This window comes from Hirundo rustica, chromosome 5 (genome assembly GCF_015227805.2).
Source record: "Hirundo rustica isolate bHirRus1 chromosome 5, bHirRus1.pri.v3, whole genome shotgun sequence".
Taxonomy (NCBI): Eukaryota; Metazoa; Chordata; class Aves; order Passeriformes; family Hirundinidae; genus Hirundo; species Hirundo rustica.
Genome location: NC_053454.1, coordinates 53,856,826 through 53,883,046, shown reverse-complemented (window position 1 = coordinate 53,883,046; position 26,221 = coordinate 53,856,826). Strand labels below are relative to the sequence as shown.

The following is a 26,221-nucleotide window of genomic DNA, read 5'->3' as shown; positions in this document are numbered from 1 at the left end:
TAGAGATACCTTTCCTTCCTGCTTGCTCACTACATCAGCTGAGAGAGGTATTTACAGAGGCAGCGAGGTGTGCTCCGTACTGTCCCCTATATTTTGAGTCTCCACCAATTGTACAAGCTCTGACAAACAGCTGCCCTTAGCTCAAGTCAGTCTTTGGGCACACCTCCTGTGAGCACTGCCTTCCACACTGTGCATCACAATATTATTTATCCAGCAGCAGCCTGAAAGACATAACTGCACTGTTAGTGTCCCACAGCCTGGTGCAGTGGGATTTATAGCTTGGTACCTCATCTCTCCATTTTTCAGCAGGTAAAGGACATTAATGTGTTTTCTGTTGTAGATACAGACTACCCAAAAGCAAAACATAAAAAAGAAACCTTCACTGTAGCATTGACCTGCCCCCTTCATAGCTGTGTCCTGTTAGAAAGTTTTTCACGCAATACTGAGAACTTGGTGTGTGGAGCTCTCATGATGGCTGTAGAAAGAAAAGATCTGTGGGTACTGCACAGACATGGGTATCGTGCAAGAAACAAATGTCTTCATTTGACTCATCTTCAGATTTGTTATTAAACACCAGCCTGATTTTAATTTTTGCTCTTCTGACAGTGAGACAAAAATATTTCAGTACACACATCTGGTTAAAAAACCCCAAAGCTCTCAGAGATTTGTATCATTTCATGTTTTAATTTTAATTTATTCAGTCAGGGTACAGTTATTCCTCATGAAAACTAAGGTTTTAATTAGTGCCACTACAAATGCACAGTACTCTTGAAGGGATAAAACAGAGGGAATTAGTGCTTCTTATTACTCCTACTCCTCATCTGCATTAGCAGTAGTTAACAATGGGCTGCTGCTTCATACAGTTCCAGATCCTACCAGGAAAATGATGCTAGTCAATAATGCCAGAAGGAAACTCTCTCAAAGGAACTGCAGTACTTGATGAGATTAAACAAATTACGCTGATTTAGAGAAGCCCAGGGGTTAGCAAAGGCATCACACTAGTTGTGCCTAAAAAGCTTAATCCCCATCCAGGTCCACAGGTGAAAGAACACATAAACTGGTACTGTAACAGGAAGGAGGAGGCTGTAGAAACACAGGCTGGTTGTGCTGGTGCAGCCCTGGGGGAAGGTTTCGTCTACGCTGGCCGAGTAGAACAGGCCTGCCAGGGACAGGAGGGGAACGAGCACAGTCAGCGTGGGCAGGGAGGGCAGCAGCCCTGCTCCGGCCATCGGGCCCCGTTACCGCCGCGCCCGGCGGCTCCTCAGGGCTGCTCCGAGCCCTCGGCCGGCGCCTTCTTGTGCGTCATCCTGGCGGCCTCCGGAACCATGTTCGGGATGCCGTCGATGATGGGGTACGCGATGCCCAGCTCCTCGTTAATGAGCTCGTTCGTAGCTTCTTCGTACCTGGCCAGCCAAGTCGGGGAGTGGGGAGAAACATCCAAGCAAAAAAACATGAGGAGCGGTGACTAACCTGGGTTTGCCCAGCTCTCGGGCGCAGCTCCCCCGCCCCATCCTCACCTCAGCGGCCGCTTGGAGAGCGGGCACACCAGGAAGCGCAGCAGCGATGGCTCCGGTGGCTGCGGCCGCGCTGATCCCGATCCTGATCCCGAGCCCGATCCTGATCCCGAGCCCTGCTCCCGCTCCTGCTGCCGGTGGCAGTGCCGGCCGTGCGCAGGGCCGCCCGGGGCCGGGCGCCGCCGCAGCAGCAGCAGCAGGGCCGGGCCGCGCAGCATGGCCGCCGCTTCCGCCGCCCACAGCCCGCCCCGCGCCGCGCCCGCCCCGCTCCCCGGGCCGGGCCTCGGAGCTCCGGGCGCGTTTCAGAGTAGATCGGGCTTCTCTTAAGTCAAGATGGCTTTCGGCGTAAGATCTTTGTGCCACTTTAATCAGGAAGAAAGGAGACCTGGTCAGTGGAACAGGCAGCAGCCAGCATTCCCTAGCCAAGGACGTCTGGGAACTGAAAAGCCTTAAGGATGCAGTAAATCAAGATGTTGATGTATGCCTGTATGTATATTGCTAACTTGGCAATATATCCAAGGTCCACGTATCCTGTTGGTCAACTGTGTTCATTATAATACTGCAAATCACGCCCGCAGAGAGAGACCCTTGCCCAGGTGGAGACCCTAACCCCGAGGGTGTGTGGAAGTCAGCTGGAGTTATGTAGCTTGTTTGGAAATTACCAACCAAGCATGACAGACTTGGACGGTTACCACCTCTGAATTGCTGTGTATAAATAGTGGCTCAAAAAGTCTGGTGGGGTGTGCTTGATTTGTGGAATACCACCGAGTACCCAGGTTGGCACAACCGGGAAATAATCATTGTTTCTCTCTCTCAAGTGTGTAATTATTGGCTTGTTGCATACCAGGTAAGGAATCTGATTTTGTGGGCAACATGGGTGTCTTTATCTGTGGCTGTCTGGGGTCTTGCAGGTGTCTTTTGTGGGTGAGGCGGGGGTGGACCAAGGTGCGGTGTCCCAGGAGCTCTTCAGCATTGCAGCCAGGACCCTCTGCCAGCGCAGCACCAGCGCCTTCTGCCACTCCTCCTCCGGCCTCGTGTGGTTCCCCAGACGGGTAAGGCAGCCCTGCAGGGGTGGATGGGCGCCCCTCCCATCGGAAAAGGCTCGGCTTTGCTTTTCAGCAAAAAAAGTCATGGCTTTCGGTGTGCTTGTTCCTAACCAGGCCTCGAGGTGCGAGGATGAGGACACCTTCCTCTTGATTGGGACACTGTGTGGAATGGCCCTGTTTAACCAGCGCATGGTGCCCTTCCCCTTCCCCAGGGCTCTCTACAAAAAGCTACTGGACCTGGCCCCCACCCTGGAGGACCTGGAGGATCTGATGCCAACCATGGGCCGGTATGAGCCAAGCATGGCCCAGGCTTTGGCTGGGTCCCTTGTCTTGACCATGCACAGGGGAATCCCCAGAGGCTGAATCAGACCACCCATGGCATCTACATTTGCCATTCTGAAGCTGCTGGAAGCCAGAGATTTCCAAGGAGGTCCTTGTCCAGGGCATGGATGTTGCTCTCAGAGGCTGGCATTGCCAAAACAAAAAGCCAAGCCTCATGGCTTAGAAGGTGTCAGATGTCTGCTCCACGAGAGCTTAAGTCCACACTGTGAATATATAGTTCAAAACACTTTGGGCTGTAGTTTGGACTTGAAAGAACTAATGACTCAGTTGTTAATGCTGGGGTTTTTTTCCTGATTTACTAATTATCAATTTCCACAATATTGCCCTGCTCAAGTACAGTATTATGAAATGTTGTAGTTGTGCCAGTTCTGAGAACCCTTGTGCAGAGTTTCCATGCAGTGGGAGAGGAGATATCAGGCAGACATAGAGGGAGAGGTGCTGCTGCCACCAGCATAATGCTTCTAGGCCCCTGAAGCCCAGTCTTCCAGGCTAGTGATATAAACAACCAGGAAGATGAGAACCCCATCCCATGAGACAGTGACTGTGTTGAGGTGCTAAATTCACTGAGGTTCCTCAGTGAACTGGAACACAAGGTTGCCTGCAATACTTGGAGAGGTGCTGCACCCCAAAACAATTATCCCAGATCATCCCGCTGTTCCACACTTAATTCTTCACTGGATAATATCTGGAAGCGAGGCTGTGGTCCCAAGCCCAGTTGTCACTGAGCTTTGTGTAAAGTTATCCACAAAGGGCATGGGGATGGGCTTGGCTGGAAGCTTTTTTACTGGAAGCATTTGTGCTCAGCTTATGTCAGCAGCATGGTGAAATTTCAGGGCCAAATATCATGGTTATGTGTGGCTATAGGTGTTGTGTTCATGTATGCATTTAAATACTGCTTATCAAAGGATGGTTTTTAGCACAATTTGAAAGCACACTGAATGGTCATGTTTCTTCTCTTTTTAATCCATTTTGTGTTTGGACAGGAGTCTTTGGAGAATTTTGAATGAAGAAAGTGATAACTTGGACTTGGACTTTACGGTAAGACACCCCACGTAGGTACTCGGGCAAGACAGCGTCCCAGTGCAAATGACACAACTTGTCTGTAAACTCAAACTAGTGAGAGTGCCATGTCAGGCCCTTCAGGAAGAATGAGAGATGTAGCACGTATGTATCTGTTACATATAGATATAACAGCCAATGTTTTAATTTATTTGCATAGATAATGGAGGGAGAAGATTCCACAGATATTGTTGAACTTAAAGAAAATGGTGCCAGCATTCCCGTCACTAAGGATAACAGGTCAGTTTTATTTTTCTATTTCTTGATCCTGTTGTCTTGTTACAAGTGTATGAAATTACATATCTGTACCTATCCCCATATACTGTTAGAAAATACTGATTTCTCTATTGTGCCTTCGGTCTTGGTCCAATAGGTTGTACACTTTCAGTTCCTGCTGTACTTGCTGCACACGTGCCAGGCACTGACAGTTTGTGCAAACAGTGGACGACATGGGGATCCTTGGACATCCTGGTATCTGCAATACAGATACCTGGCATTAACAGGAAAATTGCTAACAAATGTAATAAATAACCCTGAACAGTATTTTCTGGCAAATACGGATGATTTTTCTGGGAAACCCAGCTATATGTACACCTCTGTAAGAGGTTTTTTTGAGCAAAAAAAAAGTTTCCTGCCTAGTTACGTATCTTGTACATAAAGGAGAAGGAACAATTTGTCAGTAAGGCTTTGTGTCAATATTAATCTTGGCACAGAGGACAGAGAGAAATTTTGTGTCCTGAATTATGCAGATGACCTGAGGACCCATAGGGATCTGTGAAAGGGCTATTTAAGAAGCTTAAAGTACCTTGTACTTTTACAACAGCATTTACATTGAGTTGATTGTACAGGTACAATGTCACTACACAAATCTCCATCTGAGTAGGGAGAAGAGTGAAACTACTGATTAGCAGCTGTGCAAATATTTATTTTGATTTCAGGGAAATTCTTGGGCATTCAATGGGACTTAGGTCTGCTAGGTTCCATTTTTTATAACAATCAGGTGTCTGATAGGATTTCATTGGAGCGTTCACATGAAGTACAGTGTTTCCAAAATGAATCCATTCTGGCCAGCATTCTCTTTTATTTGTGGAGATGCTCCCAGCTTATTCAGTGAATAGGTAATTGACAGTGACAACTGGTCTCAGTGAAGACTGAATCTGTACAACACAGCAGGTCATATGGAATAAAGGAATAAATTATGAAGTTCTCCATAATTCTTCTTTTAGAAAAACACCATCATGCTCGTTTGGTATCTGTTGCAGGAAAGAATACGTTGATTTGTACGTGAATTATGTGTTCAATAAATCAGTACAGAAGCCATTTGAGGACTTCATGCAAGGGTTTTTAAGAGGCTGCCCAGCTAGAAATTGGAAGATGTTTTTCCCTAAAGAGCTGCAGGTTCTTCTCCAGGGATACACCACATTTGACTGGCATCTGCTGGAAAAGGTATTGTATTCAAGTACAGTGTCCTTCTGCTCTATCTGCTAAGCATAAACTACTTCTAACCTGTTCTTTTAGTGAGTGCATAACAGATGGACAGAAGCTCAAAGAACTTGCCCTTTTTTGATTTGTGTCGATGTTCTGTTTCTAATCTACATCAGCTACAAGAATAAAGGGGAATAAGTATCAAGTCGTAACTCAGGGATTGTCATATGAATCTTTGAAAAACAAATGAACAAGCAGATTCCAGAGGTTAAGGGGATTTGAATATCCATGAACAGGATTATAAAATTTATCAGATAAAATGTTGCTTTAAATATAAATGAAAATATTGAGGATTAACTGGCCTGTTTTATTTTTGTCTCTTTGACAGAATGTGATGTACAAACAGTATAACAAGTTAGATCAAACCATCAGGAATTTTTGGACTGTGTTTCACAAGCTACCAGAGGAAAAAAAGAGAATGTTTCTTGGTAATATATCAGGCATTTTAAATTTTGCATAGCCCTTCTCTATCCCCCCACAACACGCATTCTATGGTTGCACATAAAAACTGCTGTAGTATAGTTCCAAACGGTAGCCTTTCAACGTTTGCCCCTGCTGCTGCTACATTTTCTAGGGAAAACCACAAAAAAGTAACACAAGGAGTTGCACAGCTCTGACCCTCCTCACATCCCTTGAGGTTTGCCTGAGTGCATTGGACACCCTGAAGCTTGCAGTCACTTTATCCCTTACTTTTGTGGATGTGCTGTTGGTCAGAGGCCACGGTCTGTGCAAGTACACTGTGTTGATATAAGCAGTTTACCTTTCTCAAAGGGGTGCAGAAGCTAGGTCACCCTTTTTAAAGGTAGAAGGTCAGACCTAGCCTGGCCTTTCTCATCCACAAAGTCCATTATATAAAGTAGAAGAGGGCTTGTAATTACTGTGAATTGGTAAGAGACTTTGATGTGTATTCAGGTGCAAATTCAACGAAGCGTAATACTTAGCTTAGCAAAATAACTATGTTTACACTAATTTCCCTTCATGATTTTCATTAACATTAATTATTTTAATGGTTTTTAGCTAACATTTTATTTCATTTTTTAATTTGCTAACTTGTTCTTGTTTTTCTTTTTTTCATTCCTTCAGTTTTTTTGTCAGGATCTGATCGAATCACTGGCTATGGACTGGAACATTTTAGATTTTTGATTGCAGATCCTCAAGTAGAAAATCCAGATGAGTCCTCTCCCTTCGCCAGTACTTGCTACCTCATTTTGTTCCTCCCCAGGTACAGCAGTGAAAAAATACTCAAAGAGAAGTTGCTTTTTGCCATAGAGCATAATGAAGGTTTTGGCTGTGAATAACTCTGGGATAGAAGCACTTTAAAGCAAAATAAGAAAATGAATCTTTGTTCACTTGTCATATTTTCTCTTAATAACTCAAATTTACTGGTTTCTACCCTGCCTTATTTTTACTGCACTTTATATACACCTGATTGTGTGTATTTGCTGAGATTTTACATTGCTTATGGAATTGAGCTTTGACTAGATACCTCATAGTTAGATAGTAAAGGTAGGAGAAAAATGCTGTTTGGCACACTTCAAAGAAGCAAGCTGATAACCCAGCATATTTATGTGTATGTGCAGGCAGGGTCTGAACTGTTCTGGTTGTGTTAGGACAGTGAGCTCCCAGCAGCAGGGATTCTGTGATTTGTACATTTATGCATTAGCAAGCACACAACCAGGATGTGCTAAGCAGTCACCCTCGCAAGGCAAAGCTGGGGTGAGGTTTTCATCTGTGTTACTTAAGGGTTCTCTTGGGGAGCAATTAACACATTTAATGAGACTATGAATTGAAGGAGCAGTCAGTGCTCACCTGGATTTGGTCTATGATTTATCTGAGAGAAATTCTTAGGAGGATTTGATCATTCCTAGACTTTTTCAAAAGCTGTATTAATGAATTATAACAATATAATCTTTTGTTATTTAGTGTGATAATTGTGATATATGTCATGTTTCTTTATATCCTTTAATGAGATGTTTCACAATTAAATCATAAAATCGTAGGCTTGCAGAACAGCACTGTCTACAGAGCCCTGTGGACATGAGGCTGGCAGGGCTTCTGGAATCTCATTGTCAAAACAGTGCAGAGCACTGGCAGGATATTAACAATGTCAGGCAGGATGTGTGTTTGCTATGTGGAGAGAGGGAGAGAAACAACAGTCATTATTTTTCAGCAGTCTTCTCTTCGGTGCGTTAAATGTGTCAGGGGACATCCATATGTAGAGAAGACTTCCACTGTCTTAAATAAAATGGTGATGGATTGAATTTTCACCCCCGTCGCTGTGTTCTTCCTTCCTTATGCATCTGCCTATGTAGATAAGCATAGCAGGCAGTGTGTCTGTTCTCTGTCCTCCTTGGAAATAGGGGGGGCTGTTCCTAAGTGGAGTCAAAGGCTGATGTAAGCGTTTCAAAGAGATGCACTGTATGTGCTGAACAAGCCCGTCTTTTCCTGTGTGATGCACAATGGCATTATTACCTACAAGAAAAAATAGGCAAGCTTCTTTTTAAGTTACACTATAGTAATTAGTAAAAAAAAAAAATAAAAATCAAGCACTCACCACAAGCACCAGGGCAGTACAGGAAAGCAGATGGCGTGGGGGTGTTGATGGGAAGAGGGGAAATAGGACTTCAGAGGAGGGCAGCTCCCAGCAGCGGGGAGCGAGGGGACGTGGCCTGCTCAGACCCACCCCCTGTCCCCCTCACCTCCCTGGAACAAACAGGACCTCACAGGGATGCTTACATCCTCTGAGAAAGGCACCACTCTGGTGTATTTTTTTGGAAAGAAGGACTTGGCAGAAACCCAAGTTGTTGCCCACATCTCATGTCCGGCTGATGCTGCCACACCACCACAGATTTCTGTTTTGGCAGCTTAGCCTGCTGTTCTTCATCAGCCTGTTCCTGGCTGTTGTTTCCCTTTTTATGGTTTTCTAAGCCTCTGTGGTAGGACTTGGAAATCCAGAGTGGTCTTCTGTGCTGTGGAAGTGCACAAAAGTTGTATTCTCTTTGGAATTCAAAATAGCCCATTAGAGATTAAATGATAATAGGTTTATTTAGAGCCTGGAGGTATTTCCTTCTCATCATGTATGATGCAACATCACATGGGAGATTAAAGCCCAGAGTCACTTTCAAGGCTATTTTTAATTTGTCCTCAAATAATCCCTGCTTTTATTTATTTTATATATATATATATATATATATATATATATATATATAAACATTTCCAGCAGAGTAGTGCTCTCCTCTCGGATTTTCTGAAATTAATTTGGACTCTGGGTTGTGTCTGCATTTTCTCAAGCAGTGCCTGCTATAAACATGCAGGAGAATATAACATGACTGAGTATCACATTCAGCTGTGAGTTCAAAAGGCTTCACACAGGCAGCAAAAGTATACTGAACCTACAGCAGGATTTTTTTTAGGCCACTCTTCTAAACTGAGCATCACCTGTAGACAAGTGCAAGAGCAGCTTTGAAAGTTCTCCAGGAAGCTGAAATGTAAAAAATTAAAAATTGGTTTCAACGAGAGACTCCTGGCTCTCTCACACAAATTCCAGGCTTTGCTCCATATTTTTATTTTTTCTTTTGTTTGTTTGTTTGTTTGTTTGCATGTGTGTACCTTCCCCTCCTTGACTGCACAATCAGAAACAGAGGAAACCGAGTGTAAAGGGAAACGTTCTGTTTTGCAAAGGTCTCCAGACGATGAAATAAACTAAACGGAAACAAAACCACAGAAAAGTATATTTTCCTCTATCTATGCTTTCAGTCATTCTAGAAGCTGCGTTTAACACTGATTAAGCCAAAGATGTTACATCACAGGTGTAATTTTACACTGGAGTAGCTCTTTATTCTAAACACACACGATCCATGCAAATACAGGTGATTTTTTACCCGAGCCGTCACACATTTTCTGCTAAATGCACAAACGCTGCAAGCTGCCAGCGATAAGGACCACGAATACTTGTGGACTGAGCTCAGGGACTTCTTCTCCCCCATCCTGAGCCCTTGCAAATATCTGTCTGAGGTTTGCTCCGAATATTGACTGTCATTTTGGGGGTCTGAATGGGATCCAGCTTGTGCATTTGCTCTTGTGGAGCAGAGTCTTCTAATAGATGGCACTAAAACCAGAAAATCAGTACTTGGGAGTTACATAATTGCTTGCTCATTGGCCTCTTTTTTTTCACCCTCCCTTTCTCAACGGAGTCTTTGACGACAAACCTTTTTTTGAGGTGGAAACTGTATAAAATTTGAGTTCCTAAACAAATGAGCCTGCCAGGTGACCAGAGGCCACATAAGATGAAGAAACAGGCTAGGGGAAAGAAACTGACTATTGTTATTAGTAAGTGACATTTCGTGCTTAACGCATTTTCAAGCGCTGGAAAGCCGCCTTTCCCTCGAGAGCTTCATTTAGAACAGCTTAAACTCTGGAATGCGCTTAACTTCGCCCGTCGGCTTCTCCCGTGTTTAGAGCGCCGACTGATCTGATCTGCACGGCCAAAGCCCCGCAGCCCCGCGGGCGGGGGCCGGCTGTCCCTAGCGCTCCGCCCGCGCCCCGGCTCTCGCGGCATTCCAGCCCCGGTGGGAAGGCCAGGCTCCGGCCGGGGGCCCCGACCAGGAGCCCCGAGCCCACGCGGTGCCCCGGCCCCGGGGGAAGCAGATTCTCGGCCCTCCCCGCGCCCGCCGGGGGCCGGGCCCGCCCTGCGCATTGGCCGCGCCGCGCGTCACTCCCGGCGGCGGCGGCGGCGGCGGGGCCGGGACTTCCTCGTCGCCGCGGCGGCAGCGGCGGGGCTGGTGGTGGTGAGTGCCGGGGAGGGACGGCTCAGCCCCGCCGTGGGGCTGCTGCCGGTCCCGGTACCGAGTCCGTGCGTGGGGAAGCGGGGCTCGGGCGTGGCGGAGCCCCCGCCGCCCTCCCCGGCGCAGGACGCGCGTTCCCGGCCCGGGGCGGGGAGCCCGGGGCGGCCGCGGGGCTGCGGTAGGAGCCGCTCGGCGCTGCCGCTGCTGCTGCTGCTGCTGCTGCTGCAGCATCACCACCTGGCTGCGGGGTGGGCACGGGGCTGCTGCCGCTCCGGGCTCGGCGTGTGCCCGCCGGGAAGAGCCGGTCTGGGCGTGGGAAGCAGCCGCAAGAAGCTCGGGGTGTCCGGGGTGAATGCAGGGTGGGAGCGGTGTTTTTACTGGGATTGCAAAATGGAGGTGATGGCGCGGGGGGGAGGGTGTCACACTTGATTTTCGGTATCTATTTTTGTATGTTTTCCGTGGGGGCATCTCCATCTGAGGGCATGCGGCTGTGCGGTGGAAATACTCTGCTCGTGCTTTAACTCGTTTGCTGGTACACCTTGCATTCTCCTGCTCTGTAGCCTGGTTTACGTTGGACATTGAGTTGGACTAAAACGGAGGCAAAAAGAAGTAGAAAGTGGGCTTGAAGGCTTAGTGGCAGAAAGAGACAGTAAATTCCGTCATTGTTGAGCAATGCTGGTGGAAGAAACACATTTGTTATCTGAAATCTCACAAACAAGAGGGAAGGAAAAACTTGTTTATTCATGCCCTGCCAGTTGGCAGATCTCTTTGTTTAGAGAGCATTGAGCTTTGAGTGTTGTTTATTGCAATCGTGATATTTACTTAGGTGACTTTCCCAGAAAGGGCGCAGAGTGGAAATGGCTTTAGAGTATGTTTGTGTGATTTTGACGAGAGACTGTGCATGGCATGAGAGCTTTTAAAAAGGCAGAGGAAAAGAAAAAAGGCAAAATACATGCTGTCATGATCATAGGTGTAGCATTATTATTTTACCAAACCACCCGGGCTGTTTTTTCACCGAAGGATATATACTTAGTATGTCAGCAGAACCTTATAGCGGAGGGTGGTTCTTCCACCCACAATAGATTTCCTCAAAATATTCTTCACAGTGTGAGTCCTTTGCTGTTTTGATGATGAATTATTTCTGGAATGTCAGGGTCTGAGGATGTGGTGTTATATCTTCCCCCCTCTTTTTTATATGTGGGGAATCTGCAAATGACTGGCTTTACTGCATTGCATCTGTTCTTATCTCTGAAACATGAATACCAAGCTGGCTGTGTTGGGCTTTCTGAAGCACAGGAATAGGTGATGTGGTTGGGTACTGCAGTTCTTGTGCTTTTTGCAATACAATTTCTAGAAGGAGCTCTGAACTTTAATCCCTAATGGATGCATTTAAGAAAAACCTCTCCCCTAAGGAGTTTGCCCTCTGAAGATAAAAATTCAGCTTTTTTAAGGTGTATTGAGCTGGGCATTAGGAATATTAATCACATATAACATTTCACATAAGTGAATATAAATCATATATTTAATATATACTTGTGTATGTGCAGGCACATGTCTGTAAGAGCTTGACTACACTAGAAACTTCTTATGTAATTGTTTTAGTATGAGAAAGGTGTGCAGTTTGTAGAGGTAGTTCGCTGTGGCACATGCAATTTGATTTCCTCTGCTACTGTCAAAGAAGAGTAACTGCCTTAACCAGATTGGAAACGGAGTGTGAAATTATCATTTAAAGTCTCATTGTGTTTCAGGACACAGCTCCTACTTGAACATATGCATTAAGACCTCCAGTGGTTTTTTTTTTTTAGGGAGAGAAAAAAACCCAAACAATCTTAAAGTCATGGTTTTAAAAATGTCTTCAACTTTACTTAACATAAGTTAATGCACCAGGCCATTTGAAATACTTAGCTGTGCCTGTACAGTCAGATTGTGAGTGGCTGTGTTTTTTCCTCTGCTCTCCTCTGGAAAGTGTTGATTTGTTTCTGTGAAACTGAGCTGCACAGAGATTTATTGGCAAAATGTTTGGAAGATGGGGGTGACAGTCGATAGAGATGATTTAAAAAAAAATAGTGAAAAAACAGGTTTTCTGTGTCTGGTATAGGTATTGTTAAATGTCAGGAGCTTCAGAAGATACGGTCTCTAGCTTGAATGGAGTGTTGAACTCTGAAATACCACCACCCTTGCGTTTATATGGATTACTGGGAGTTTGAACTCCTCCTGTTTCATGTCGTGTCTTAGCTGGAGGAAAAACCCATCTCTTACCAATCACATCATATCCCCTTGCCCATTAGCATCAAATTCTTGTGTGGAATATTAACACAATGAGAGTAATTCATATATTTTTAGCATTTTTAGAAGAAACTAGCACTAGGGAAGATGACTGTAGTCTATAGGGAGCAGGCCGTTGAGGTACCCAAATTAATATTTAGCTCATGTGGTACAATGTCATTGTAGTTCAAGTTGTATGCTGGTGAAATCTTTTCAGCTCAGAGACAGTATGTATTTATCCTAGCAGGGAATGTGATCCTTGGATCTTCAGGATTGCTGTTTTTGTCTTTGTAACATGCAGTTCTCCAGGCTGAGAGAAATGGCAGTCCCAGATTTCTGCTGTTCCAGTGTCAATTTTGAAATTATTCCCTGCCACCTTCAGGGTGTTGCTCATGGATTTTTTAGTTTGGATTTTTTTGGTGGTGTGATAGAACTTGTAGTTCCCTCTAAATGTAGCTGTTTAAAGCACATGCACACACTTCAATTTTCTTGTGTCCCACGGCATTCCTATTCTTAGCGCAGCCAGCATAGAGGGTATCTTCCATCAGGCTTTTGTGCTTAGGGTGACCATGTACACCATGACTGTTTTAACCAGGCAGAACCTTGTAACCTCCTGCTTTTTTAACTAGGCAGAGCCTCGTCACCTCCTGCTTTTTCCTCTGTGTGCTTCGGAGCTGGCCAGTGATAAGCACACGTGAGTGTGAATGAGTTGAATATGCTACGGAGGAAGAAGGGCTGCTAGAGATAAATGGGGTCCTGAATTACTTTAAAGCACATAATAAGAGATCCTGGTAAACGGTTTGTGGTAGGAAATTGCCCCACTGATGAAGTACTAACTGGAAAATCCAATCCTCTCCCTTCCCCTTTGAGCTCAGTCGTGCCTCGGTGGAAGTGACCACAGCTGACAGGCAGAGGGTAAGGTACGAACCCCCGTTGCTTAGGTCTTAGATTAGGAAAGGCTTTATTGCTAATATCTGGAGCTCAAATTAGCACCAGGTTTTGGAAACAATCAGAACCCGTGTGCTTCCTGTCTGCTCAGAGTGGGAGAAGGAATCTTGGATGCTTCAGGAGTTACCTTTTGGTTTTCTATCTTGTGTTAGTAAATGCTGCTGCTGCTGCAAATTGGCTTAGCTTAAAACTTGGCATGGTGTGTCCTAAGACTTGATGTCTCAGATCTTTCGTTTCTAAATCTTCTTTCTCCTTCCCTTTAAAGGAAAAAAAAAAGAAAAAGAAAAAAAAGAAAAAGAAAAAAAAAAGGCACGCTTTAGCTAGTTTCTAGTTCAGTCAGAGGAGTTCTCAAGGTCTTATTAGTATAGCATGCCTAACAAGTAACCCAAACCTATTGAGATTAGGAGCGACAAAGGAGTATTACTAAAATCTTTCATGTGCTTCTTATGATTGCTGTTTTCTTCCCCCAACTTTTATGCATTAGCATCCTTTTGTCTTTTCCAAGTTCAAGCCAAGTAATTCCTTGGACCTTTTATATTGCTATATTTTTTCCCTTCCCATGTTAGCCCACTCTGAAATCCCTGACTTTCACTGAGCACAGCACAGAAGATAACACCTGACTGCTGGCAAGTTGCATCAGCGTGACCTGTCCATTGCTGTCAGGGTCAAGCTGTCAATGTGCTGCTCCACGTGAGCTGCTGCTTCTTGTGTAATTCTTGCTGCAGTTCAGGGGGGTGTGTGTGTCCAGTGTGTGGCTCAAGTTCAGTGTGTGTGTATGCACAAATTTGGCTTGCAAGACTGTGTTCAAGCTGTAGCAAAGTACTTAATCTGTGTTTATTATAAATAATACATTTCTGCATTGGCCAGTACACCAAAAATACCTGTATCATTCTGTTCAGGGCTTGTCTAACCACCTTGGAGGTAATTTTTAGAGATTTACTTAGAAGTGGTCTCATCTAAAAGTTCAGATTTGGACCTGTTAGCATTACAGTTGGTTTGGAGCACTGTTTGATATTTCGTTTTTGAAGCAGAGTAATTTTGCAGTGTGAAAGCTCAGTCTCCTGGATTTCAGAACATTTCTACTGCCTCGCAGATGGAGATGGCCGAGGCATGAAGGTGCTGATTCAGTACCACAGCTGAGCTGTCTTGATTACTCTTTGTCTGTGTAATGGTTTACTGACAGTTCACAAACCTGACAGTCATGCAGGAAATGCCTTTTCTGGTTGTTTCCACCTCCTGCTGGGAACAGCTGGATCTCTGTAGGATCATTTGTGGTGCACTTGCTTCGTTCACACTCATTCCCTTGTTTCTCTTGCCCAGGAAGGATACATGACTTGCTGAAAAGGGAGAAAATGCTATGCTGGGGCTACTCGTCTTATGGACAACCTGGGATCGGTAGCAACCTCCAGGTCATCATTCCTGAACCACAGGTGTATGGGTTCATCCACGACAGAAATGTCAAAGAGGTGGCATGTGGAGGAAACCACTCTGTGTTCCTGTTGGAAGATGGGGAGGTGTATACCTGTGGCTTGAACACCAAAGGTCAACTGGGGCATGACTGTGAAGGAAGCAAGCCAGGTAAGTCTGCTTTTCATATGCACTTCAAACTGTCTTGAGGCTGGTGTGCTGAGAACATTATGAAAGCTGCTTTGTGCTGGTTGCTGTAGAGCTGGAGCAGCCAGCAGAGCTGATTATCGTGTCACGTAACACAGTAGTGATGCTGGATAACACTAGCTGGCTCTGGAAAGCTAAAGCTGAGCAGCACGGGTGAGGAGACAGGTCTGTTCACTTTGCCTGGGAAATGCATCAAAACAGAGGCGAGCGCAGATGGTCTTGGGGCAGATTTTGTTATCTGGCATTATGTTTTTTCTTTATAAAAAGGAGGAGAGGCCCATGAGTCACAAGTGTCTTCTGCTTTGTCTTTGCAATTGCACTGCATTGTTATGCCCACTCTTACTCAGCTGTTGCTGGGAATTTTCTTACACCAAAGAGTGCAAGTGGCTCCCCGTTGAGTAGAGTTGTGGAGAACAAACTTGTGTTTGGCCAAGAGGGTTTGTAAATTTTGTTTTCCCCTTCCAGAATCCCTTGTCAACTTGTGCCTTCAGTCCTTTATGCTTCCTTAATCTGAAAGAAGGTCACTTCAGTGTTGTGTTCCTCAGGCTCACATTGCATCTTCTTCATTGTGTTCCAGAACTTGTGAGTGCTGAACCACAGACAGCTACTGACTCTCATTCCTAGGGTGAAGGAGTGGTTTAATTTTAAGTTGTTCTTGGAAGAAACCCTGGAGCCTTTCTTCTGGACTCTTTTGAATGTTGACCTTCCAGTTTACATTCCGTTAATTTCTTGGTTTTGGCATGTGATAAAGACACAGGTGTTTCTGTTTCCATAATATAAAGGTTCTGTGCTGTGAGTAATTAGAGCAAAAAATCCTCAAACTGTAGGCTACCCTCTGTAGGGCTTCGGTCTTCCCTAGTGTAACCTATTATTGCGTGATAGAGAGAGAAGGTGTATGCAAAATAGCCACAGTTCCTCATGTAGTGCGTGCAAATCTGACCTGACTGGTCCTAGTGCTCCCCTCCTCTGTCAGTGTCTTTTGTCTCTTTCTCTCAAAATGAGTTGGCAGGTGTTGGATGCTGGATGACTGGGGTGCTGGGTTAGAGGGGTTGACCTTGAATCTGCCCTGCCTTGCTTTTTCTACATGTAGTTTCTAGACAATTACTGAAAGAGATTGGGAATAGCAGGAGTGCTTAAATCCTCTCTGTGCACGTCTTCTGAGAACTTGTAAATTTAGGCCCTGGAATAAATGAGATGCTTGGTAGAAGGAAGCCAAGCCTAGTGAATATTCAACTTAAACTGCTGAGGATACTTCATCCTGCAAATCACCCAGCTAGCTCAAGACTGGTGCGGAGGCCCCAGAAATTCAGTACTGTCTTGAGTGCTGCAAAGATACGCTGAGAAACATCTTGGGGCTATGCTGCTGTTTTACCCATAAAATTAAGCAAGCATAAGCTTGTGATGAAAATGGAGGATTCACAGCAAGTAGATCAGTTCTGGAAATGGATTTCATGAATCCTAAATGCTGAAGTGTAGACCTCTCTCAGCTAGGTAATCCTACTTTCAGTTAGACCTGTAGAAGAGGACCAGTCTGAGATTTTGAAATAGAAATGAAAGGTTCTTTGTGTTTGATCCCAAGTGTCCTTCCTCTACCCCTTAAATCGGGGCCTGTCACCAAGATGTGAATCTAAGTCCCTGTTATCCTATAGGTTTATTTTTCTGTGAAAAAGGTTCCGCATTGCTGCTCTCTGAGGAGCCCATGGCCATCCCAGAGAAATGGTGTTTCAGCACAGCATTACTGGCTGTGGCTGCAGTGGGATTTCTGCTGGCTGGGGCAGGTGGGAGGGATGTGCTGTAAAGCAAGGAACAGCTGCTCTTTTTAGCTCACGGTGAATTGTCACAGCAGCCTTTATGGTAACAGTAAACTGGGGGAGAGCCCCATCGAACGCTCCTCTGTGCTTTGTCTTGCAGCAGTGGGAGATGAATTTCTTAGTTTTTATTTGCAAATGGGAACAAGAAGAATCAAACCTTCCTCTTTTGCCCCCACTTCCTCTGTATGGGATAAAGACAGCCTTACACGTTCTGTGTAGAAAGTAGATGATCTTTTCTGTTTTTCATTGTTGTGGGCCTTTGAATGAAGCCATGGCTCATAGGTGATGAAGATGCATATGTGAGGGACACAGGGTCCTGAGCTGTTGGAAATGATAGAGAGGACTGTGAGGAGGAGTCAGCGATTGAGAATGGGAGAAATGCCAGGAACTGGCAGTCCTGGAGCTGCATCTCTCCAGCCTCTGCTGGACAGGGCAGTGTGGGCTGAGGTCTCTTGGTTTTCCTGCCCCGTGGCTTGATCCTGCCAAGCTTGTGAGGGCAGCTAGAAGTGGGTGACCTCTGCCCAGCTCTGGAAATGAACTCCTCCTGATGTAGGAGGCTGTGACACAATACTGATTGTCCTTTTCAGGCTCCCTCTGGACTTCAGAAATGCTTACCAGGGCTTTACAGGGTGCCTTGGTTGTGTTTGAGAGTAACACAGAGACAAGAAAATGTGCAGGGGTTTTTGAACCTTGTGGAGGCTGCATTGACTTCCTAGGGGTGGGAGCAATCCCCTTCCTGCTGCCTAGGTCTTCCCTGAGAGGAAACTCCTTTTTATTTCTCACTATTCAATTTTGCTTCTCATTCATGCTGCTCAGGAAAATGTCAAACAGCGGCGCAGAATTGTTTCAGCAGTTCTTCTTGGAGGAGCCCTTTAGAGGGCACCTTTTGAAATGAAAGAAAGCGTGTTAATTAAAAGCTGCGTTTGTGGTCACATCTGCTGACCTTGTGGATGTAATGTGGAGAGGGGGATAGCAGCTGGCAAAGTGATTCTTATGCCTCTCCTCTACAGGGAGCAGAAATTACAGAGGGAGTGCCTGCCACTGAAAGAGCGTGAGTCAATAGAGGTTTATTTTCTGGAAGCGCCCTTTCCTCTGGATTTTACATTGAGGTGCCAAAACAATATTTAAGATACCTAAGAAGTTTAGCTTAACTGAAGCAACATTTCTTTTGACTAAAAGCTAACTGCTTCTAAGTGTTTCGAACTCCCTCCTTTTGATGACGCCAGGGTGATACCAGGTATGGCGCTCCCATGGCTCTACCACAAGCCAGTTTTCCACATTGTCACGCTGTTTACCAATTCATTTTTCCTTGGAAATGTGGTGATTAGCGAGGTACTTGGAAGAGCCCACCCCTCTTAGAGCTGGATATCTGGCCTTGTTAATACTTACGCAATCATTTTTCCTCACCTCATTTTTTCCCCTTTTCCTCCCCAAAACGTTCTGTGGTTTGTGTCTCTGGAATCACTTGGCAGGGATGCAGAGGGGGAGGAATGCTGTTCCAGTGTTCTCTCACCATGGCCATGGTTAATAAAGCTTCTGTCTGGCCTGTGCTAGTTTTTGCTTGTGTTGTTCTGTGCTTGAAGTCTTCAGAGTCTCTGACCACGTCTTAGGAGAAGCAGCTCAGCAATTTTGATGGTGAAGTATTGAATCCGTCGTTTTGCAAAATTATTCTGAGTTGGCATTGATTTCCTGAAATTGATCAGATGATAACATACATTATGTCTCTAACGGGAAACAGTAATTTTGTACTGCAGTAGTTTTAGAGGAAAAAAAATTATTCTTCATAAGTGTATGTAAATTTCGCCTTTTTCAGTCCTGTAATTTCACTTGGATTGATTTTCTTCATATCTTAGCTCCCTGTGATGGTTCTGAGATAAGTGTTTTTTATCTGAGTGTATGTATCTGTATGTTGGAGAACAAAAGACAGGCTGAGGTACCTAAGGTAAAGGCTCTTTTGGGATCTGGGGGAATTACAGAGGAGTGTGAAACAACTAGCTGGTTGTTAGTAGTTTGTAAAGATTTAAAAACTTGCTCAAGTCTGAGATGTGGAACTTGTTTTCGGCTCTAGAAGTTTGTTCTGTTGAAGTCATTTGGGCTTCATTTGACTTCTGCTAGTGTGAAAACCTGGGCTTTGGTAATTAGTGTCTTAAGAGAGTTACAAAACAATGTCTCAAGCCAAATTTGGCTCAAATCTTTTGTCTGGTAAGATACAGGAGAAAAACCTGTGATTTTTTTACAAAATTCCCTGTCTGCATGCAAATTTGCAGGGGAGCACTGCCTTTCTGTGCATTGTGGAATCTCTCTGCTCATAGCAGCTGATAGAAATATCATCATAATGTTCATTCTCTTTCAAAGCAGGAAAAAACACCACCAAAGCAAACAAATAAACCAACCTAGATGATCCAGATCTTCTGGATTTCTCTGAACTGAATGGCCTTTCTTTTCAAATGTAAGTCCACTTGTCCTGAGCCTCAGCACAGGATTACAGCGGCGGAGAGCTCCGTGTTCAGGGCAGCACGCTTGTTAATCATAAACCCCAGAACAGCTGAGAATTCAGACATGCCACCTGCTTGGAAGGACAGTCTGTGTGGATCTTCCTGTTTTAGCCTCCTCCCGGTGGGTGAGAAGTCAGCCACGAGGTCCTGGTTGCTCCGGAGGAGAGGTAGCAGGGCTTGTGTTTGTCATGAGCAGGTTGCAGACAAAGAGCTGTGTATGTTTATGTTTCAGCACCCATTGTAAATGTTATTTGTAAAAATAAAAAGGTAATTAAACTGGTCACCCCTTGCAGAAGTCAGGTATGTTCATTTGTACTCATCCCTCTTGCTCCTTTGATCGATCACAGGATCTGACCAAGCTGTTTCAGATTGCTATACCTTCACTAGTGGCTGCAGTGGATTTGCTCTATGGAGTGTCAGTTTCAGCTGAATTGATGCCATTTGGGCTTCAGAATGATTTTAAAATTAGATGTTGGAATTTAAAATTAACTTAATTTAGAAACAATTGCTGTTGGGTTGAATGAGAAGTAAACAAGTGCTTTCCCTGAGGTATCTTAAATATGCCTGCATTGTGTTGAATTGGCTGGCTGAGGGATTTGAATATGCCAGATATTTATAGTGGGAGTTGTTTTAAAATTTGTGTGGTCTTGATCATGTGAATTGACTTGTACCAGTATTTTCTGAGACTGTAGGACTAGGAGAACCTACACTGAGGAGAGAGAAGGCTCTTTAGGAGGGCCTAAACAAGTTAAAAATCTGATTTCTTGGCAGTAAAGAAGTCTAGTCAGCACCTGAAATGGCTGTAAGGTGTTCTCAGATGCAACTCTGAAGTCCTGTCTCTGAACACACACATATTAGAACAATCAGATTCCTCTCTTGATTTCCTTTTGCTAAGAGGTAAAACCGAGGATTAGCCCAGAGAAACAAGATAATAGTTTTTTACAATCTGTATGATCTGTTGTTACAGAGGCTATGAGGCACAGTTTTAATGTTTCTTTACCTCAAAAGGCAGAGCAGCTTTAAGAATGACCAGCTTTTTGCCTTCTGACTGGGGGTTTGTGGAGCAGTTTGGCAACCTAAACTTGTACTTTGCTCTGTCGTATTTGTTACTTGTCACTCCTGTCATGTGTACTCTTCAGAGGCTTTCTGAAGGTGCAGCTGAAATAAAAGCCTGCAAATGAAATAAAGGCTGTCTGCCTGCCTGGCTTGGAAGGAGCATGAAACCTTGGCACGGTGTGTGGCACTAATGACTGACGCCTTTCCTGCAACCGTGCTGAAGCTGGGAGATGTGTTCAGGATAAAACGGGTGGGTAGCTGTGTGTGGTGAGTTAAAGGACAGGGCAGGGAAGAAGCTGGAGGTAGTAGATGCAAGTTTTCTGAATGCCCCAGCCTTTTTGTAGTCAGAATAGTTGCGATGACTTCGGTAAGCTGAGTAAGTATGGCTGAGAGTCACAGCTTCTAGGAGAGATTTGAGTAGTTTGGTGGCTGTTGATTTTGACTCAGTTAGTTATCTTCAGATAGCCCAATACTCTTCCTTAAGCTGTATTGGAAATAAGACTTTATGTCAAAGATCTGTGTGAGACTTCTTACTGGAAATTAAGTATTTTTGGTAGCTGGAAAGAGCTGGTCACTCTCTTCAACACCTGACCTGCCTTTTGAACAACTGCCTGCCTATAAAACTCACCAAAAATGAATCTACAGATGCTCCTATCTTCTTTTCTCAGAATGCCCAGTAGATAAAATTAAGATTTTTTTTTAAATGTCTAATAGGACTGTATTCTTTGCCACCCTTTTTCCAGTCACCATGCTTGTTTGCAGTAACATATTTTCAAGCAATATTTGTGAATTTGATGGGAATGCTCTTGAAAGCAAGGGCAGAGGTGCTCTACTGAGTGTGCACTGTGCAGGTGTGGCTTTTCAGAAATGTGGCTCTGTCTTGCTCCCATGCAAACCACTGCAGGATTGAAATAAATGGGAACAGAGTGAGGAGCAAATCAAGCATTTTTGAAAATGGTATTGCTTAATCAAAGCCTGGGCCTGCCACAAATGAGGCTCTCAAGTGTCACAGCTTTGCAGTGTGTAGTACCAGCCCATCAAATCTGTGCCGTTCCCTAATTCCCCCTTGTACCTCTGGTATCTACCCTCAGTGTCGTGCCAAGGTTTAGTGCATCCTGCCCACCTTGGACTTGCTGCCTTGGAGCTGTGGGATTTGCTGGGGTGTGCATGGTGGACCCTGGGGGTTTCTCAGTAGTCATGGACCAGCCACAGCTTCTGTGCTGCCTGCCAGTGGCCAGCAAGCCTGGCTGAATGACCGCCTTTACAGCTCTCTGCCGTAGCCTGAGGAGGAAAACGTGCTCTCTCTGGGTTTTCTGAACATATGTTTTCCCTGTGTTTCTTTAGCAACTCATGGTGTTTTATTTCTTTCAAAGAGCTATCCTTTCTAGACCCTTCCAGGGTCTGAAGGTGGATTCTTCCCTCTGCCAGCTGATGCTTGTCCAACTGAAGCTCTCTGTGCGTGAGCAGCCCTTCCCAAGAGCCTGCTCCAGCTGTCTGTGCCGATGCCAGTCTGCATCTATAGCTCCTCAGAGAGGCTGTGTCCTCTAGACAAAAGGCAGCAAAGTGGGGAGGGCTTTCTGTCTGTGCCTGAGGAAGGGCTTTCTGTCTGTGCCTGAGGAAGGGCTTTGCTTTCTTAGGGTAGCTGTGAGGGGGAGTAGCTGGCAAAGCGTATGTGAAGTGACACCCTGGGATGTCACGGTGGCCTCTCACTTCTTGCTCTTGCATTCCTGCTTGACATGACCAGAAACAGCTTAATAAAGTGAAGGCAGTGTTAGTAACTGAGCCACCCTCTCTCATTTAAGACTGTAAGTAGCTGTGCTAAATAGATAAATGAGCAGTACCACGTGTTGTGCAGGTAAATAATCATCTTGATAGGAATCACTAGTGTCTCTGGATGAAAGGGGACTGCAGAATCTTTTGTTACTTGGAACTTCTCAGCCTTTTTCACAGTGGTTCCCACCACTGTGATCAGCAGTGTTCTGGGGCAGTGTCACCTGCTTTGGTGTGTCCTCTGTCCTTTGCTGTCTTCCCCCCACACTTATTTTTCTTTCAGTGAGTCTACTCTCTGTTTGCATTTCCTCCCTTGTAACCAGATTATCGGAGCCTTATCATCTTCAGCGCTGCTGTTGTCTTGTCTCTCTTATCAGGCTTTTCTTCGTACTGCTCTGCTTTCTGCTGCAAGCTTAGCACCATTCACAAAGTTCAGGAAAGGAAGACACCAAGATTTGCAAACTGGACTTGGTAAACCCTGTCTTGTCAATGGATATAGTAAACTTAAGGTGTTGAAGGTCAGAGCACGTCACATTTTGATGTAAACATTGCTTGCTCCATGCTTCAGAGTTTTTGCCCCACACTGAGAGAGGTTTGAGCATAAGGTGTGCAGCCATATGCAGGTGAGAGCAGCAGGCAGACAGCGAGGATAGCTGTCATATGGTGGGGATGTGGTCTCCCCATGGGGTTTGCTCTTGGTGCTGTGCAGGTGCAGAGCACAGTGATTCTCACACCCTTTTTGCAATAGTATCGGGTAATCTGAGCACAAGATGCAACAAGCATGTAATACCTTCTGAGAGACGTTCTGAGAAGAGCAGGAAGGTGAAATTGCGGAGCTGATGTCAGGCAGGGCAGTTCCTGCTGTCTACGTGTTGAATGTCTCATCTGCCTGGCCATGCCAGAGGCTGTAGAGTCACCAAGGTGTGTTCTTGAAACTGTCCAGCAACCCTGGCCTCCTCCCTATGCACCTTCCTTTGATTTACTGCTGACAAACCCCAGCCTGCAGAGGTGGTGTGAGAGAAGCCACAGGAGCAGTTTTAGCTGACTGGGTTAGATTATGTTTTCAAAAAGTGTATGACAGCTTTGCAAAGTCTGTGCTTAGTTTAAGTGGCTTATAGAATCTGATTTCTTTATCCCGGTCCAGGACTCCAGCTGTTTCCCATGACGGCTAGGAGTGTGGTGTGCATAGGTCAGAGTTGAAAATGGGCAGAGGGAAATCAGAGGGTTCTTCTTGGGAGCTTCAAGGGAGAGGGGAAGGGGCAAAAAGGCCTTGGCAAACACCGTGATTTCCCCTTCCCCAGTTACCAGTCTCCAAGTGTCAGAATCACGCTTCCACTGAGGATGATGTTTTCTGGAAAAGCTGGGGAGTGTACTTGTGCTGCTGCCAGTTAAATAGCTGGTACTTTACTGCTAATACTGATAAAAACAGTGAATAACTAGGATGTGGAAGCTACGCTGACAAAAAAAGAAATTTTCCTAAGGGTAGGGGGATGTCTTCTCTCTTAGTGCACTTTCAGTTGCAAAGTTAAACATTTCAATTACTTTCAATTGCATTTGATTGTTGCACTTTGGTTTTCTTTTTTCCAGTTTCTTTAAAACACTTAGACATGCTTTAATATTCAGCTGACTTCAGTGGGACTGAAATCATGGAGCCCATCACAGCCTAGACGTAGAGCCAGGATATCCATATGCAGAAAAGTCTTTGGGATGTGCCATTGGAAACTGGGGAGTCAGCAGAAGTTTACTAATTGATGTATAAAAGTCTTGTCAGGGTGTTCGGTAGATCCATTGTTGCTTACTTGCTTTTTGTACAGTGGCTTCATAAAATGGTGACTGATAAGTCTGGGCCATGATGTTTTCATGATCTTCTTGTGGCGCTTGTTGAAGGTAGCAGCAGATTTTTATGGAGTTTTTGGCGGTTGAATCAGGCTTCCCGAAGTGCTAATGCTGTTAGTGTCACCTTTAGATGGTTTAATGTGTTGGTGCAATTCATCTCCAAAAGGAGAGAGCTCTGCTCTTTTCCTTTAACAATTAAGGCTTTTCAGAGCTTAGAAAATAGAAAGATTATAGAGGTGAAATTTAGGTTGCTCTTGGTGTCTGACTAAATATTCAGCTGCATTTTGTGTTGAAACATTGTACCTCACACTTCTGCTTTTTAGATCTGGGTTGCAGGATGCTCACACATCCTCAGTGTGGATGTGGACTATATTAGCAAGCATGGCAATGCAAAGAAATTGGCTCATCTCTGTGGGCCTGGTATTTCTGGGTCTGGTAGATTTTAGCCTGCTAGCACCTGCTAACTTTTTCCCAAGGGATAATTTCTTGAGAAAGCCTCTTCTCAGAACAGTCTTGGCAGACAGTAATCCTTTCTCAAAACAATCTTTCTCCAGGTGGTGTCTTGCTGTTTCTCTAGTTTCACCAATGGGATTAGAGAGGTGATGTTCCTATTCACCAATCATGTTAAGTCTGTATCAGAACTCCTTATAAAAGGTGGTAGGAATTAGACAATAAAGCTTTTTCTATACTCTTTGCCTTCTGGACTATTTAGAGTCTCTCATCTTTTTTTCGTGTCCTACAAAGACACATCTGTCCTCAGACTTGCAAGCTGCTAGCATTTAACCCAGAGGCGTTTTTTACCTTAAATTACCTGTTTCTCTCTTCCCTGTGTTTCTACCACCATCTTTTATCTGGGCAAGCTAGTAAGACACCTGTTTTTGAGAATCTGTGAGCATTTTCCTTGCAGACACCAGTAACCAAGATGAGCAAATGCTCTGAGTTGCTTATTGTCAAGCTGAGGAAGCAGTGAAGAGTTTTGGCCAGATGTCAAAGCAGACTGAAATCACTTGAAACTCTTCCAAGGCAGAGCTGCTTCTGACCAGAAATGCAGATTTTGCCACTGAAGGTGTAACCTCAGGGCTGATGGTTTCTCTGTAGTTCCCAGGCAGCAGAAGCCATCTGGTGCTGTTCCTGTACCTCCTGGTACTCATATGGCTGAAGGATTTTGCCCTGTCCTCTAGCAAAAGCCTATCTTGTGAGCAGCTGGAAGCTCTACATAGACAGGGTGTACCAACTTTCTGATAAAATTACTAGGAGTATGAAAGCTAATTAATCATTTGTTGCCTGTGCATTCTAGTTAGAGCAGTAAAGTGAGTGCTTTGTGCTTCCAGCAGTTTCAGACACTGAAGATCCTGTATAGCTTTCCAAAGATGTAGGGGCAAAGCATGGGCCCTGTTTTATAAATAGCTATGGACTGATGGTGGGCTTGTTAACGGTTTTCATTCTTGTCCCAGCTTTACTGCCATTCCCAAACCTTCAAGCTAAATGCACTGATGGTCAGAAAGTTGAGCTGTAGAAACATATTCCGCTTATCCTCAACTTTTGCTGGAGTGTCCTTGCAAACCAAGAAAACACAACCTATCCTGGGAAGCAGTCCTGTCACCATTCACAGATGGGTGTCCTGAAGACATTTTGCCTCATTCTTTACTCCAGTGTATTTTTTGAAAAGGTGTAACAGGGTTAAAACCAGAAAAAGTCCAACTTTGAAATGCCTATTTGTGTTGAGATCCACAGATTAAAGTTACAGAAGAGAGAAATCAAAGCTGGAACTCCACCAGATATGAAGAACTGATAAATGACTTCTAAGCATTGGTGCTGTTTTGAGACAGCTGACAGCTTCAGGAAGAAAAGACTGTATCAGTGTCTACTTCTTGGAACTTGAGAGTTTTTGTTTGTTTTTTGAAAGTTTTATGAGGTGTTGAAACACAATTGCATAACTGCTTCAGCCCTTCCCTGTTGCTCTGCTTAGCTTTGTAGATAATTTTGCCTGTCAGGCCCCACTTGACTGGTTTTATTCATCAATTACACAAGACACAATACTAAGAATAAACTTCACCTTTTATACTCTTCATCGCAGTGCGGTGATAGATCTTCTCTAAGGAGTGAATAATGGTGTTGTGACGCTTTGGAAGTTAAATGTATGCCAGCCACAAAAACATCTAATATTTTGGTGTGAGGAAGGGATGGGAGCTCAAC

General features: G+C 44.7%; 3 protein-coding genes across 8 annotated transcripts in view; 2 read left to right on the top strand and 1 right to left on the bottom strand.

The window, feature by feature from the left end:
- LOC120752563 (probable E3 ubiquitin-protein ligase HERC3) overlaps positions 1-7,713 on the top strand; it is a 29,108-nt gene extending 21,395 nt beyond the window's left edge. For all 3 annotated transcript variants that reach the window (XM_058420539.1, XM_058420540.1, XM_040063809.1), the window contains 7 exons: positions 2,426-2,566; positions 2,675-2,847; positions 3,886-3,940; positions 4,122-4,201; positions 5,224-5,407; positions 5,775-5,874; positions 6,530-7,713. In XM_058420539.1, the coding sequence (XP_058276522.1) occupies positions 2,426-2,566; positions 2,675-2,847; positions 3,886-3,940; positions 4,122-4,201; positions 5,224-5,407; positions 5,775-5,874; positions 6,530-6,744 (948 nt within the window). In that variant the 3' untranslated portion in view covers positions 6,745-7,713. The remainder of the gene's footprint in view (positions 1-2,425; positions 2,567-2,674; positions 2,848-3,885; positions 3,941-4,121; positions 4,202-5,223; positions 5,408-5,774; positions 5,875-6,529) is intronic.
- On the bottom strand, positions 665-1,369 carry PIGY (phosphatidylinositol glycan anchor biosynthesis class Y). The gene has a single exon (XM_040063811.1). The coding sequence runs from the start codon at positions 1,227-1,229 to the stop codon at positions 999-1,001; it is 231 nt and encodes a 76-aa protein (XP_039919745.1). The 5' UTR covers positions 1,230-1,369; the 3' UTR covers positions 665-998.
- Positions 7,714-10,175: 2,462 nt separating the features above from the next.
- LOC120752640 (probable E3 ubiquitin-protein ligase HERC3) overlaps positions 10,176-26,221 on the top strand; it is a 44,585-nt gene continuing 28,539 nt past the window's right edge. For 2 of the 4 annotated variants that reach the window (XR_009207832.1, XM_058420599.1), the window contains exons 1-2: positions 13,392-13,410; positions 14,764-15,021. Coding sequence is in view for 3 of the 4 variants with exons in the window: in XM_058420599.1 (XP_058276582.1) it covers positions 14,796-15,021 (226 nt within the window). In the remaining variant the exon portion in view is untranslated. Of the gene's footprint in view, positions 10,234-13,391; positions 13,411-14,763; positions 15,022-26,221 lie in introns of those variants that run through there. The other 2 variants (XM_040064018.2, XM_040064019.2) reach the window with 2 other exon arrangements.